At 40.8% G+C, this 15202-nt stretch overlaps 1 protein-coding gene across 2 annotated transcripts in view; it reads left to right on the top strand.

The window, feature by feature from the left end:
* Positions 1-34: 34 nt before the first annotated feature.
* Positions 35-15202, top strand: part of cfap410 (cilia and flagella associated protein 410) — a 61862-nt gene continuing 46694 nt past the window's right edge. The window contains exon 1 of one of the 2 annotated variants that reach the window (XM_022228602.2): positions 35-323. In XM_022228602.2, coding sequence (XP_022084294.1) covers positions 193-323 — 131 coding nt within the window. In that variant the 5' untranslated portion in view covers positions 35-192. The remainder of the gene's footprint in view (positions 324-15202) is intronic. The other variant, XM_022228611.2, reaches the window with a different exon arrangement.

Genomic DNA, 15202 nt, shown 5'->3' with positions numbered 1-15202 from the left:
CTTAGCGCTTGTGTGTAATGTGTACATGTACATGTACATGTATAGCTAGCTAGCTGGCCCTACACGTACGGTACGGGTCGCTCTCGACGACGCGGCTAGCTGAAGTTGGTTGCTTACGTAGAGTAGTGCGTAGTGACAGATTGAAATCGTTTGGCCTTAATCGTCTGCCAAGCTCCAGAGAGCTGATTTCGAATGATCCAGGAGTCGGAGGCTGAACCTGCTGCTGAAAGTGCTGCTGCCGCAATGGGAAAGCTTACGGAGGGCCAAGTAATGGCCAAAGCTCATTCGTCGGATTTGGAAAACGTCAAGAAACTCAACTGTTGGTAAGTAGTTGAATTCACGATGTGTCGGCACAAGTACAACCAATGCAGTACCAGTAGGCTGGTCGATCCGAAAGTTGCGATGTCAAAACTTCACCGCACACGTGCACATACTGCTAATGCACTGAAAGTAAACCACGCAGCACCATGTAATTGCTCAAGACGGGACGGTCTTGAACAGCTGATTTGGTAATTTTATTAATGCTGATTTTCGTGGTGTAAAATAAGTCCAAGTAGAATTTATCCAGTAAGGGACAATAAAGTAAAGTACATTAGGCCTAATTCTACTTTTTACCTAAAAATAGCTGATGGGAGACTATATTATAGGTACTTGTACCATAACTAGGCTTTGTATTTTATACATGATTTAAAAAATGCCAGGCGTTCATGCTTTTAATGTTGGGATAGTATTTTCTTAATACTACAGTTAACATCCATAGATAGTTAAAACATTTTCTTGAAAGTCTAATGATATACCAGCACACATTAAATTAAAGATACATGCACCCAGTATCACAGATTTTTTTTAGCATGTTTGGCCACTTCTGTTGATAATTCAGCACCAAGATGTTGCTGTGTCCAGTGAATCATAATACAACTTCATTGCTAATAAAAACGGCAGGCAAGCACCTGCACAGCTCAACCAACTACGAGCAGATAGGACTTATTCTGAAGGAGTAGAGGGAGCTTACAAGGAAAATCATCATAAATGACATAATTTTTTTTATTACAGCAATGCGAAAAATGCTTCACAGACAGTGTTCTAGCTTGGACCATGTTAGTGCTGGGTAAATTTTTGGATTACAAAGCATAGTGAGCGCAGTTCTCAATGCTTTCTGATGCTTGGAATACGATCGAATTGGTACATTTAAATTTTCAGTAATATTTCAGTACATTTTTTTGAAAATCCGTGCTGGGTGGCATAGCCAATTTCAACACTGAGTGACGGGCGGAAATTTGCAGTACCGGGTGTGGCCACCCACCGCGGCTAGAACCCTGTTCACAGACACCACCGCGGCTAGAACCCTGTTCACAGACATGCCCAATTGCCCATACTTATATCACTACGATGAGTACTACTTAAGATTGCCACTGTGTTTCCTCTTGGGTAATGCTTAATTTATTCCAAACCTACAAGAAAATTATTTGCCATCGGTGAATGAGTGGAATTACAGTTGGACCTTCGTCAGTCAAACCAGTGAAACATCCTCTCTTAGGAACCCCTAAGGCAGAACAAAGCTTTGCTGTTCTTATAGTACAACCATTATTAATGTAGCTAATAGTAGTGTAACACTAGACCTTACCAAAACTGAATTGAGCACAGCTGCTCAGGTAATGGGGTTCATGTATATGGAGTGCTGGCAGTATGCATTGTGGAGTTTGTTAGCGTATGTCACCCAATACATTCCCCGGGTCTAAACTGCTGTTTCAGTATTGACTTTCTGACACCAGAGTCTTCCGGTATCCAGTATCTATGACTGGGGCTTGGTAAAGACGAGAGTAAGATCCTTTACGTTTAAGCATGGACCCTCTCTGCTTTCAGTCAGTGTAGGACTGGCCGGGTGATGCTTCACCTGTCCATCCATGCGCCTGCTATTGTGTCGAGGGAGAAGGGGAGAATGAAACGTGCTTAGGCATACCTTGGGCTGTCCGGTGAGCTGTTTAGCCCCGAGGCTGTAATGGTGTTTGACATTTCAGTGCAGTGTGATTTGCAAAATGAGCAAGCGTATATTATGGTACATGTACAAGCCAACAGATGCAGGGGTAGTTCTAGTGGCTTGCATAAAAGAGATTAAATTGTTTGACAGTATTGCTGGTATTAAATTGAACTCTTTGGTTGGGAACTGTCATTAAAACACTATAAACTATCATAAAAATGATTTGTGGTACACTGTACACATAGTGAGAAGCAAGCATACTGGTAGTGCCAGCATATTACTTGGTGTACAAATACTGTTGCATGCCTGTGCTTTAATTTGCATGCTAGTTTGTATGCATGTAATTGTATGTACATGTACATAGGACTTACATGTACTTAAACTGGATGGGTCATTGTGTGAATAACTAAACAAAACTCTAGAGCTTTAGTTAGAAAATTAATGGTGCTGCACTCAAAATAAAAAATTCACCCATAATGAACTTAAATTTGCCAGTGGAAAGAATTGTCTTTCAGCAAGGGCTTTAAAGTCCTGCCTACAAAACAGATTATTCACCCTTGCCAGTAGGCAGTGAGTCAACTCATGATGAACATTCTTCCTCTCATGTTCACACTTCAGGCTGAGCCTTTGATCTTGACCTTGCTCTAGCATGTCAAATCAATCCCTCCAGAGCCTCCCTGAAGCTGGCCTGGGTTTTTTTCGGATAGGAAATATCAGGTTTCTGTCACCGCCCCAGGGCCCACCAGCAGCTAGACTTGGAGATTCCCGGCAATGCAAATTGAGGTTGAAGAACTTGTCTTCTGGCAAAAACCCATAATAGTCCCACACATATAAGGTTAGAGCTGGATCTTGGCATAATTTTGAATTCAGAATGGCACCCTTAGAATTTTAAGATATTTCTTTTACAGTGGAAAATATATATTTGTACGTGCTCATGTACATGGAAAGGGTCCCGGGAGTCCGGATTTGAAGGCATGGGACGCAATTAAGCGCAGCAATCTTGCCCAACCCACCTGACCTCTCTGACCATTGAGAGAAATGCGCTCGGTGAAAATTGGCCACAACTCCTGTTGTGCACTGGAGCATTTTTGCAGCCCAACCCCTCTGGCCAGGTTTACCCCCTACTGCTGAGGTCAGAGAGGTCAGAGTCAAACCAGCAAGTGTTGCAGAGTAATAAATCATTTTGATATTCCAATACATGTTGAAAACTCATTTTTCCTACCAGTGCACGTGCAGTGGGTATTGAGTACATTTGGGGGCTCTGATGAAAGTTGATTTTACAGGAGAGGTGTTCATGGCTTCACACATGTACATATGTCTGTTGCAGTCCAATTGTGTGTCAAACGTTTGGCTTGATTTCATCTTTCACCGTTTATGTACATGTATTTTTCATTGCCCAAACAGACATAGCTCATGTGAACACTTTAATTACCAGTGTTGTACATGTATGCTGCATCTGCAGCTCACCTTCACTGGACCAATAACCAGTCCAAAACAGATTTTTAACCCCCCAAAACATTTCTTTTAAAACATCTTGCCAGAACTACCGGTATGTTTAAATCTTTTTTTCTTTTTAGGAATTTTTCCCAAATTTGTTGGTTTGCCCTTGGCTCTGAAGTTACGGTATTTCCATCGTGTACATTCCCAGTCAACCAGTTTCTCAGTCTTTGTCCCAATTGGAAGCTGATTCCAGCCCAGGGTACGCACTCTCCCCAGTCTGTTGCCATTTCACCCACCACGAACCCGTAGTGTCACCCCTGTTGTATCGAATTTCTTTGCAGAGGAAAAACCAAAAACACAAGAAATGCGACACTGCTTAAAAAATACTTATCCATGCAGTTGAGGAGAAGGGGGAAAGCATACAGATTAAGGGGGAATTGTCGGAGGATGAAATTGGCTGAATAATTTTTTTGGCTGTGAAAGTGTAATGTGATAGGCCCTGGTAATTACACTAAGTGCACTTGGAAATAAGTTTGAACTTGTACATGTAAGCAGCAAGTACATGTACATGAAACAAGTACATGTACATGTACATGTATGCGTACACTGTACATGTACATATACATGTACATGTACCGGTACATGTTGGTAATGATATCTCATGTACCGATATATGTAGTCTAGAACTACACATGCCTAAAAAAGTTGCAGGGGAAGTTTATCCAGCGGTATTTTTTTTCTCAGTGAAATGGAATAATTAGGGATAAAAGTTTGGAAGTTTTTAATGTAACATTTAGACTGGATGATATTTGAAAGTACTTGTATGGTACATGTACGTTTGTGTAATAATTTAAAAACAACAACAATTATAATTGTACATAAAGGTATTTAAAAAAGTAAGAAAAGAAAATTGTCCTTGCAATGTGTGTGGAAGTACTTAGTACAGGTAGCCCTTAATCAGACAAGCAATCGTAGATCATTGTGTCCTGAAAATGTAGGTCTTTTTATTTTACATTTTTTTTTATACAATAGTAGTACATTTCGTGAATTAGCAAGCCTGGGATAGGCTTTGTGTTTATTTTTGAAATCCCATTGTGTCATGATTGTCAGTGTTCAAGGACTACCTTGCTGGTTTCCCCACTCAATGCAATGTCCTTGAGTGACCCTGGCCACCACCAACCACCATGCAAAATTCATTTTTGCAGCACACCCATTGTTGCTAGATTTCACACTCTGGCATGATCATTTCGTCCATTCACTGGCGTCCCTCATCCTGTCTCATTTGTGAGTCTCCTCTGGGCTTACATGCATAAAATAACGGTTGCTATGCTCTTGGGCTGGCTGGTTTGTGAGCTGTTTCCTTCGAAGGGCAGTCAATCAATGGCTGCATTGAACCCTTGTGCCTTGAGGACAGAGTTAAAGATGTGTTCTTCAGTGGCATACCGACCTGTACATGTACCATTCCTGTCTTCCAATTTGTAAGATATCAAGACGAACAAAGGATTCTGTAATGAGTATTCCATATAACACTCGCATTTTGGAGTAGCCCATACATGTAACACTCACTTTTTGGAGTATCATATTCCAGCACCTGTATTTGATGAGTTTTTCTTTCTGGTCAAATTGCCATTGTGTATGCATCACTTTTGTGATAATTTAATATTGGACCTATGGTAATGCTGTCCTATTGGGGGGTTAATTAGATTTGAATATTTTTCCCTTGTCATTCATATTTTATTCAGAAGGTTTCCAAGGTTGCCTGTTCAAGGCCTTCAGTTAATCAATATCTGTTTCATTCAAACTCTTCAACTATTGCCATGACACCCTTCGAACCCCTTTCATGTACAATGTAGTTGACTGATTAATAAAAGTATTGGCCTTTTCTGCACCAAAAGACTTCATGTATCATGTATGGGAACTCGTACATGTTGTTGTCTAGTCTGTAATGATCTACAGACATGTATAATTGTATGAAAAAAATGTACTTCTGTTTTACTTTGATGATACTCATTATCATCACTCCAATGCAGCTTATGCACACCAAAGTGTTTTGCCTGTTCATCTTGATGCCTTCAACTTGTTCAAATTAAACCTCCAAAGTACACTTATATGTACATTCCCCCCAACCTCCAACTTTTCATAAAAGTATGTGTTTATTTGTGATCGAATTTGGCTTCTGTAAATACAAATGGATGAAACATTACGTACTTGTGACGAGACTTTTCCAAATTGCAACACTGAGTCATTTATCTGATCAGTTGTCATGCTGGAATAGTCGTAATATCAAAGTCCAACACAATTTTATTTCCAAAGGATCAAGGTTGAGCCATTATCTTAGTCGGGATAAGAAATGCATTGAGAAATTATGGCTTTACCGACAGATACATGTGTGTGTAACATCTGTAGGTATGTTTGAATAACCTGAAAATTTATTGAAACTTTGTGTATCGCTGAGTCACTGAGTTATATTTTGACTAAGAATGCCAAACTCACAAAAGTAAACTTTCGTGAACTCAGGCGGATTTTGATTCGCAGGAGACATTCTTCTGATCCCTCGTCTTAGTCCCTGACCACCACCCCCTGTTGCACATAACAGTACATGCGCAGGTGATGTTGCCAGTCTAACCCTTGCCAATATCCTACTGGTACGGTACATTAATACTTGGAAAGTTAGTTGGATATATGTACATGTATTGGTACCACAGTTAAACATGTAGTTCTTGACAGCTTGCTCACAGCAAATAGCAAGAAGAAAACCCTTAGAGGAGTTCTGATCCCTCCTCCCGAGACAAACCAAAAAGTCCCTCTGTCGCCAGTGCTGTTTCAGGCAAGCCTTAAATTATACGCATGTAGAAATGCAGCTTTCCCCACACAAATCCCAGTGGGGCCTCATGCTCATCATTAACTCCTCATTTGATGGGACAGGATGAGAAAAAGTCTTGTTGAAAACATGCAACACAGGCGGTGCACCTCCTTTGCACATCGATGAGCAGTCACTTAAGATCCTGCAAGATGGAGTCGTCTCCAGCTTCTTTCACAATGCCAAGTGATGCACGCTCGACGATGTACACTCAAAGTAGGGATTAAAGGCACACAGCCTTCCTTACATTTTACAATCACTGTACCGTACACGTACGGCGGGTCTCAGACTGGAAACAGAGACACTGGCAGCTGGAGAGAAACCAAGCGAGAGGTTGAGCTGGTACAAGTGGAGTGGCATAGCTGACCGACTTTCTCCCAAGTTGTTTGGGCATGGCTGGGATTCCTGGGAAGCTCCGTGGATCTCATCTGAGGCTACTTACAGTACTTAGCCCATTTTAGCAGTGACAAATGAGAATCTGCAGTAGCCAACTAGCCATCACATAGTCCTCTGCATATTTCCATGAACATGCACAGTCACAATCATTGAACTTTGAAGATGATGCATTCAGACAAATTTTCGAATAATTCTTGTTCTCCAAAGATAAAAATTTATGGACAGAGAAATATGCATTTCACCTAGGGGCATTAAATTACAAGTAATTTACATTAGTAATCTTAAATGAACAGTAGTCCTCCTTCTTTGGAATTATTAAGTATATTGAGAACTGTAGACTTGGTTTTACTGAGAGGATGTGAATTACAATGCAACACTTAAATCTTAAACATGTACCAAGTTAGCATATGGGTATGAAGTACCGGTATATCAGCATATACATTGCCTGTTCCCCCATCGACGAGGGTTAGGGTATAACCAAGGAGTCTAGTTTGAAATTGCTTTGTCAAGTTCAAGTAACAAAGTCATGTTGGACTTGGTGATGGCGCTTCTTACTGTTCACCTTTCTTTCGAAGCTTGTAAATGTTAATGAAAAAAGTTCGGCTGGCATCCCACACATGCTTTGTCATACTCTCCAGTCTATGTGTAGAGGATTCAAGATACATGTACATGTAGCGTAGCACGGTGCTTCAGCTTTACGCCACAGGCCAAATGAGTTCGCTTGGCTGAGGAAGGAGAGAGCTCTCCCCCCCCAACTGTTCAGAAAAAAAAAATTCACCTCTCTCTGGAACACTTGCTAGAGAATATTGCCAGTGGGATTTTAATATTTGCAGGGACCATGCTGTTTACTCCAGTTCATGGCTTTGAAAAACATTTCAAGCGAAAGATGGAAATGATAGCCAGGAGTTTAATTGAATTTTGCCAAGTGCTTAGGCGAGCACGGCTGTCACTTAGATTTCCTGCCAGATTTATCACAGGGTGAGTGCTACTGTGAATTGTGATAAATCACTATTTTTTTGTCTGAAGGCAAGAAATGGATTCTGTTTCCTTCACTTTTCTTTAACTTTATCCAGAGAAACAAAAATTTTGTGGCTTTTGTTGAAGGGAATATTTTCTCTCACATTGAAGATGAGTGAAATACACAGTGTTATCTGTGGAGTAGTGTTCTGATTGATTGGTGTGCATTGGGGTGCTCTGCAACCAAAATTCAGGGGGGGTTGAAAGATTTAGCTATAACCAATTGGGACCGGCAAATCATGGTTATGGAAATTCCATGAACCAGGCTCTTCATGATTCTCTCTGGTATGGTGGCAAGAGGGGTGAAAAGGAACTGGCACTCGGGTCGATTAGCAGAGGGCTGGCAGTTCAAGACGATTGAATGCCTACCCTTGTGTTCAGCACAATTGTGCCATTCTGTTCATCAGATAAGAGGTCCAGTAGTTTCTGGTTTGTGGGTTTTGAGGTCTGACCACACTCTTTAATGGAAGGCTTTTCTTATCAGCAGCGAGGGAGCAGATTGTGAAGAATTGATATTGATATTGTTGGCTAGATTTGAGGTAAATTGGGTCATGTTACACTATATGCTGGGCGTGGTTCCATTTATCCCCTCCCCCTTGAAAAACACAAAAAACACCAAAAAAAAACAAACAAACAAAAACTTGTTAATGTACTTTTCATGTACGATATTTAACCCGTGTTTCACAGGAAAAAATCCTGATTGTCCACACACACCTGTGTGTGTACTGTACCACAGTGCTTGGTGTTGTGTGCCTCTGGTTGTGATTAATTGCCAGGGGGAATTCGTTCTGTCTTGTGAACTTGGCTGGTATTTCGCCAGGCTAGGGCAGCACATTTATAACTTAATAACCTGTGTACAAATTTCCTCCCTGCTCTGTCCTCCCTCTGGCAAACATGTGTGGCCAGTGTTTCAACCTTTTCAGGGTGCAAAAAAGATAAAATACAATGTAGATAAATAAAATAGTGTTATACTGGCACCTGTACAAACAGGTGTCCACATCAGGATTTCCTTCATGTTGGCAGCATGTCAGTAAGGATTTGCAACTTCATTTTTTACATTTTTGCTTTAAAAATGTGCCTTCACATATGAAAAATACATACAGGGCTATGTGCTGTATTCAAAGGGCTACAAATTTGGCAAATGAGCTTGAACTGCCAACTTCATGTATTTATACATTATTTTGAGGTAGGCCTAGTATGTACATGTACATTACCTGCAATCAGTGTCAAATTGATTCCTTATAACACTTAACCTCTTACATGTAGGGTCAATGGGACTACTAATACATTATCGTACATATGTACATGTATAGACTTTAAGACTTACATGTAAGTCAGCAGCAGGAGGACAGGGCTAAGCAGAACCTCCAATTCAGGAAGCAGAATTTTGTCATCCTTTAATACGTTTACCTTGTGGGAATGCTTTCCTAAACATGTCATTAGCTGTTGCCTCCCTGAGTTGATCTGTTGACATTTTGCTGGGCCCATCTTGTTGATTGTTACATACCTATCCTCTATAGTCCTATATGGATAGCTCAAGATTGCTTCCCAATCAACATAACCCTTTAAGCCCTGGGCTTCATTTATCAAGGGGGATGTCCAAAGAAAGCAGACATAAGCTATAGTTCCCTTCTCTGCCATTGTAAGCTTCTGAATGATATTTGTTTTGGTGAACGGCAAAATATTTTAATTCATGCCTCGTAAATCTCTAAATGTGGGTCAGAAATGGCAGGACATGTAAAGTTTATGTGCTTTTGGATTCATCAGTCATCATAACCTAGATGGCTTCTAATATAACTGAATATAATTATATAATATAATTGCCAAGTGCTGGTACCTCACGTCGACATGTGGTTTAGCAGGTGAAACCAGGGTTGAATAGTTGTACCCGGTAACTTGTGAGCTCCTCCGTGGGAAAGGACCCATCCTGAATCTGCCTGTACTTTGCCCAAATCTCTTACTCTGCAGTTAAGCCAATTGGGACTTCTTTGTAGGCACATCAGGCTCTGCTTTGAGTGTTGTACTACACGTACATGTAGTTGTGGTTGAGGAATACAGTTCCTAATCTTTTAATATACTGTAAAAGTGCTGAGGTTAAAAACCAAAATACCTGTAGCTCCAGTGATTGAAATTCCACTGTACATGTACCTTGTACATGGGTGTATAGGAACGGGCATTGAAAATATCTACAGTGTACATGTACATCATACCCTTTTCTACAAGTTCCTGGGGGTACCAGTATATTTACTGGTATTACAGATGCACTGTACAGGTATCTTCTCAGTAATCAGCATGTGGAGTGTGATTAATCTGTTTTTAATCGCAGTAATAGAAGAGCAGCGTGACAATATTCAAACACCTTTTTTTTTAACTATGTCAGTTTCGGAAACTCTGCAATCACTCACAAACTCACAGTTTCACTGGGGCAGTGCATAACGGAGCGTGACGATCTTTTCATCTCTGTACCAACCAGAAGGTGGGCCTCTCATGCCTGACATAGCTTTGTGTGTGTGTGTGGAAGGGGGGATGGGAAACCAGTACCGGGGCAGGCCCTGGAAATCAATGTGTTCTTCCGGACCCGCAGCTTCATTGGTATTCATGTCGCCGCCTAGGCTGCAATTAAGAATTTAGAGGGCTTCCCGGGCGAGTGAGGATTGCTCTTGCATGTCAGGGGACATCCTCTTGCCCTCTGAAAGGACACGCTTTGGTTTAATGGTTTTTAAAAAAAGGGAATCTTTTCAATCATCACTAATTAAAATGCAGTGGGTGACAGAACTGCTCTTGTTTGTAGCGAAGATTTGGATTATGTGTTGCTGGTTGATGTCAAATGGATCACTTGAAATTATTTTAACTTTTTATTAAAAGGGTGACCAAATGTACAGTACTGTACATGCACATTTTATCTTTGGTATTTTGGTCCCATGTGGCAGATTTAAAAAGGTCTCCCCTGCAACACCGATCCTGTAACAAAGTGTGTTCTTTTTCTTACACACCAGTGTAGTTTTTGCCGTGCCTTGATTGAAAAGTAACAATTATTTAAACTTTCCTGTTCACCAATTTTAGTCATTTGAACATTTTGTGACAAATAGTGATCTGCGAATACTAATCTTAATTAAGGAATTTTAAGCAGTAAAAAAAAAAATTTCAGTGATCACACCTTAATGCTTCACAACCTCTCTAAATCTGAAACAGTCGCAGATGGAATCTTATTGATTTGGACTTGGCAGAAGCCTGCTCTAGATATCAATAACAGTTAGCCTGTGCGAGTCCACAGGTCTGCTGGCGCCTAATTGCTGTTGATTTGTCCTTTAGAAACACGGTGGGAGGGGGGTTGTTGATCACATATTTTCATCAAAAGTGATTGCCTGTGTTATTAATGTGTAATATTAATCTGTCTGTGGCAGACTGTTTTGTAACATCGGCAAAAGTTAGTGGAAGGAAAATGTTATGGTTGCCCAAGGCTGTCTGGTGATGTAGACACCCTGATTTTATCGATAAACACAAGGGCAGCTACCAGGGCAGCTACCAGTACTGTACAATCATTGCTAAATTAACCATCTTTGTGCACCATTCATGTACATTTATACCAGTACAGTGAGACAGTGGTGTGTGTTAATTTTTTTCCCCAATTTTCCATTGAGCACATAAGATTGAATTTCAAAGTTTTGGAAATGCTTTTCTCCTAAAAGTTTACACAAACTGAATAACAGCATTGAAATTAAAAAAAAAAAGCAAGATGCATACCGGTATGTAGGCCTATAAAATGAAACAGCTCTTTTCTTATTAAAGCAAACACATTCCAACGCTGGAAAAACATATTGAATTGGTTGTGTCAGCTTTTCTTGTGCATGTACAGTCATAATGCAAATCTTCTGTCAGTTTAGCCACTCCTTCACTGAACATTTTAACATGATCCTACCCCTCCCGGGTCCTTCAGAAATCAACCACCAGATTTTTGAGGATTTTGCTGGAGTGGGAAAGGTTGATCCTTGGCTGTCTGCGCAGGTACATGTTTAGCTTGATGCGTTTTGGAGTTCAGTTCAACTTGAAAGATTGTTGTATCGAATCATGGACCCCATGGATTTTTGAAGATCGAGGGAGGTTACTGGCAGAAATGCTGAATCCGTTGACAGACTGCATACCGCCCTAAGTTTAGTGGCCACTCTGTTTTTCTTGTGTGCATGCAAGCGTGGTACTTTCTAGGGTTCACCAGCACTATTATGAGGGGCCAGAGTTTGACCCGTTGTCATTCTGTGGTGAAAACTTAGCCAAGGCCAGTGTGGGACTTTGACTGAGGAATGTGACACTGAAATATCGAGCGCACTCCCAGAATGGCAGGTGTTTCGGAAAAAAAAATCACTGTTGATGTTAATTAATTAAAATTCACTTGTCCAACTTTTTATAGAGAATTGAACTTGTCATTCATCATTGCAGGCCTTTCAGAATGTCTGGTTCATTGCCTCCAAAAGTGATGCATTTCTTTAATTCACCCAAGGTTATAGTTTGCATATGGTAAAAGTTAGGTAATCTCAAGTGCAGTCTCACACTACAGCAGAATCCCATTTTCTCTGTATCATGTTTTGAATGAAATGATTGATGCCGGTTTCCCTGTGATAACTCTACCCATTAAGCACATTAGGGTCCCTGTAACAATTTCTTACATTTCGCTTCCCGCGGGAAATACATGTATCACTCATTACAGCATTCAACCGCCTCTGTTTCTTCTCTCTTACGTGTGTGTACTCAAAATCGTAGCGGAACAGGGACATTATCACTAGTCTAGGTTCACTCTGCTTTTTTTTTAAATCTTTTTTTTCTTGTGGTGGAAGGGTTCCCAGCAGTCTGGCCTGGAGAAAAAAAAAGGCGAAAGAAATAATTTGTCTGAAGGATGGGGACAGGTCAGCTTGAGAATAGATACGACGTTGACAGATAGGAAACCAGGGGATTTGTGTCTGCGTTTTTTTTTTTTAAGAGGTTAGAAGAGAAAGGGAATATGCATAATGGACGCATGCGAAAGATTTACAAGCGTTGATTTCTGCAGGCCAGGCTGGTGCCCCAACAGAAGTGGCCGGGATTATTAAAATATTGATTCAAATTCCAGTGTGTTATTAGCCTTTGACAGAAAGCGGTAAATCAGACATACATGCGTACTGGTAAGTGAGGAAATGTCGGCTGTAAAGATGGCCATTTTCCAAACAATTGTGTAGCTGAAAGCTTTGTTTATAACAACCGTAACAGCTGCCTGTTACTACATGTACATTGCATGTAGTTTTTCATGTTCAGTATGAACCTCAAGCTGGACCAAGAGAGAGTGCTGTTTCCTTAGCATCGGAGTCTCCTTTGGTACTAACTACGCGTTGCTGGTTCACGGATGACGTGGAAACACAAGCATTGCAGTCGCATCGCTACCAACAAAATGAATACTCCCAACCAACGCATCTCTTTTTAATCGATGAGGGGGGTGCTTCCACTTGAGACTGACAGGATGTTTGTGAATGTCATTGTGTAGTGTAACTTACATCGCGCGACCCAACCTAACAAATTGAGTTTTAAGTTGTTGGGCTACTTTTGAGAGAGAGTGTCTGGCAAGATGTAAATCAGTAGAAACATTAATCATCTCACGATGTCTATTTTTATCAGGATTGCACACTGAGTGATGGACCAAAATGGGACCATACGTGTAGATTGGTGCAAGTAGAAATTTGGACCATTGAAGTGTTGCATAAAAGTGAGCACTTGGCCAATCATACACGAACATGTAATTTGGCCTAGGAAACAATGAAATGAGCGGAATTTGAATAGAGAGAAGATTAACAGATGTATGACTATTTCACCATACAGGTACATGCAGTAGGGTACAAGTATATGGGCCTACTGGTATGTACATGTACTGTAATGCGTCTTGTTTTCTGCGATTCCAAATCCGTCCGATTTCAATACGATTTTACATACACCCTAGGGGGTTAGGGTTACCTTGATATATGTACAGTAAATTGGTACTGTGACTTCAGATGGAGTTCACTCACGTGTTCGTATATGGATAAAGAGAATGTAATTATTTTGATCTACGATATTATCGGAGGTGTTAAAACATCATGAGACTACAATCCACTTTTGAGCTACCTGAGATTCCACTTTAAAAGATAGGCAAACAGTTACTCTGAAGTTGCAGTTCAAATGATACATTGAGCAATATCCTGAAGTACAACAGTGTGTACATCGATACTTTCACTTTGTGAATTCCTACATGTACTAGTGCTGGCATGCTGTAAACTTGATCCCTGCCTTCCAGACACATGGCCTAATTACACGGCCCCTACAGCAGTATCTGCAGTGACTGGGAGGGTTGCGATCAATGCTCCCATTTGCAGCAGGGCAAGAACCGTGGGTACGCAAGCCCCTGAGCCACTCGTTACGTAGAGTCAGTGGCAGTGCAAGGCAGTGTATCCAAATGGCGTATAATGAGTCTTGAGCCTAATCCATTGCATCGGGAACCTTTCTTGTATAGTTAACAGTCTTGGTGAGTTCAGCGCATCAATCAATAATGCTTCCTGCTATCAATTATCCCACCCAAAGCAATTAATGGTTTGCGCCTGTCCTGTGCGTCCCATACTGTGACTGCCTTGTAGTGTTTTGCTTGGCCTAGTGCTGATAACACCAACAGATCAATATGTAAACCGTTAAGCCATCACTAAAGTACTTATTGTCACATACTGGCTGGGGAAAGTGAGTGAACTGTGGTCCACATGTGCATAATTGAAGAAGTACTGAGGTGTCCCGCTCGCTAACGGGGCTGCTTCCGATAATGCTTTAACATTGGGACTGTTGACTTGAGCCACATTATATTGTGAAGCTGAAATGTTTTTTGAAAGCCAAGTGTGTTTTCAATTTGTAAAAACAACATACATGTAATGAAAAACTGTCCCTTGGTTGTCAGGCCAAAGTAACGAAGCCTGCTTGTGCTCCTCAAGTACTATTTCTGGACCTTTTGCCGTAGTCGTTGCCGTGGTTTCTGTTACCTTGGTAACTTGTGCCTGCAGTTCAATGTTTTTACAAGGGAAGAATTCTGCAATCACTGAAAAAAATTAAACTGCAAAAAAGGAAGAAGGTTCGTGTAGCAGAGGTTGTCATGGGAAACCAGTAATATTAGAAGATGCTGCTTTCAGCGTGGTGGAAAGGTTAAGTTTTGATAACTTTTGGTTTAGCGATAATGTACATGTACATGTAAATGATTTGAATAACTTCAAAAATGTTGACATGAATCCAATCATTTTGCAGCAGACAAGAAAATTGTCAAAACAGTTACATTGTACATCTGGGTACTAGTGCTCCTTTAAAATCTTGCATTTACAGTACATGTGTACATGAAATGCCATTACCGGTAGGTCGCTCGTTCAGAACACTTCCTCAAAATATTTCTGGCTGTTCCAAGCTACAATTTGGAGACTGTTCACGAGATCAAGGGGTTCAAAGGATGCAGGCGGATAATCGTGTGTTTGACCATTAATGTA

The sequence above is a fragment of the Acanthaster planci genome, linkage group LG08 (assembly GCF_054643075.1).
Source record: "Acanthaster planci isolate LZ-2023a linkage group LG08, COTS_SCS, whole genome shotgun sequence".
NCBI lineage: Eukaryota > Metazoa > Echinodermata > Asteroidea > Valvatida > Acanthasteridae > Acanthaster > Acanthaster planci.
This window is presented reverse-complemented; position numbering and strand designations above follow the sequence as displayed.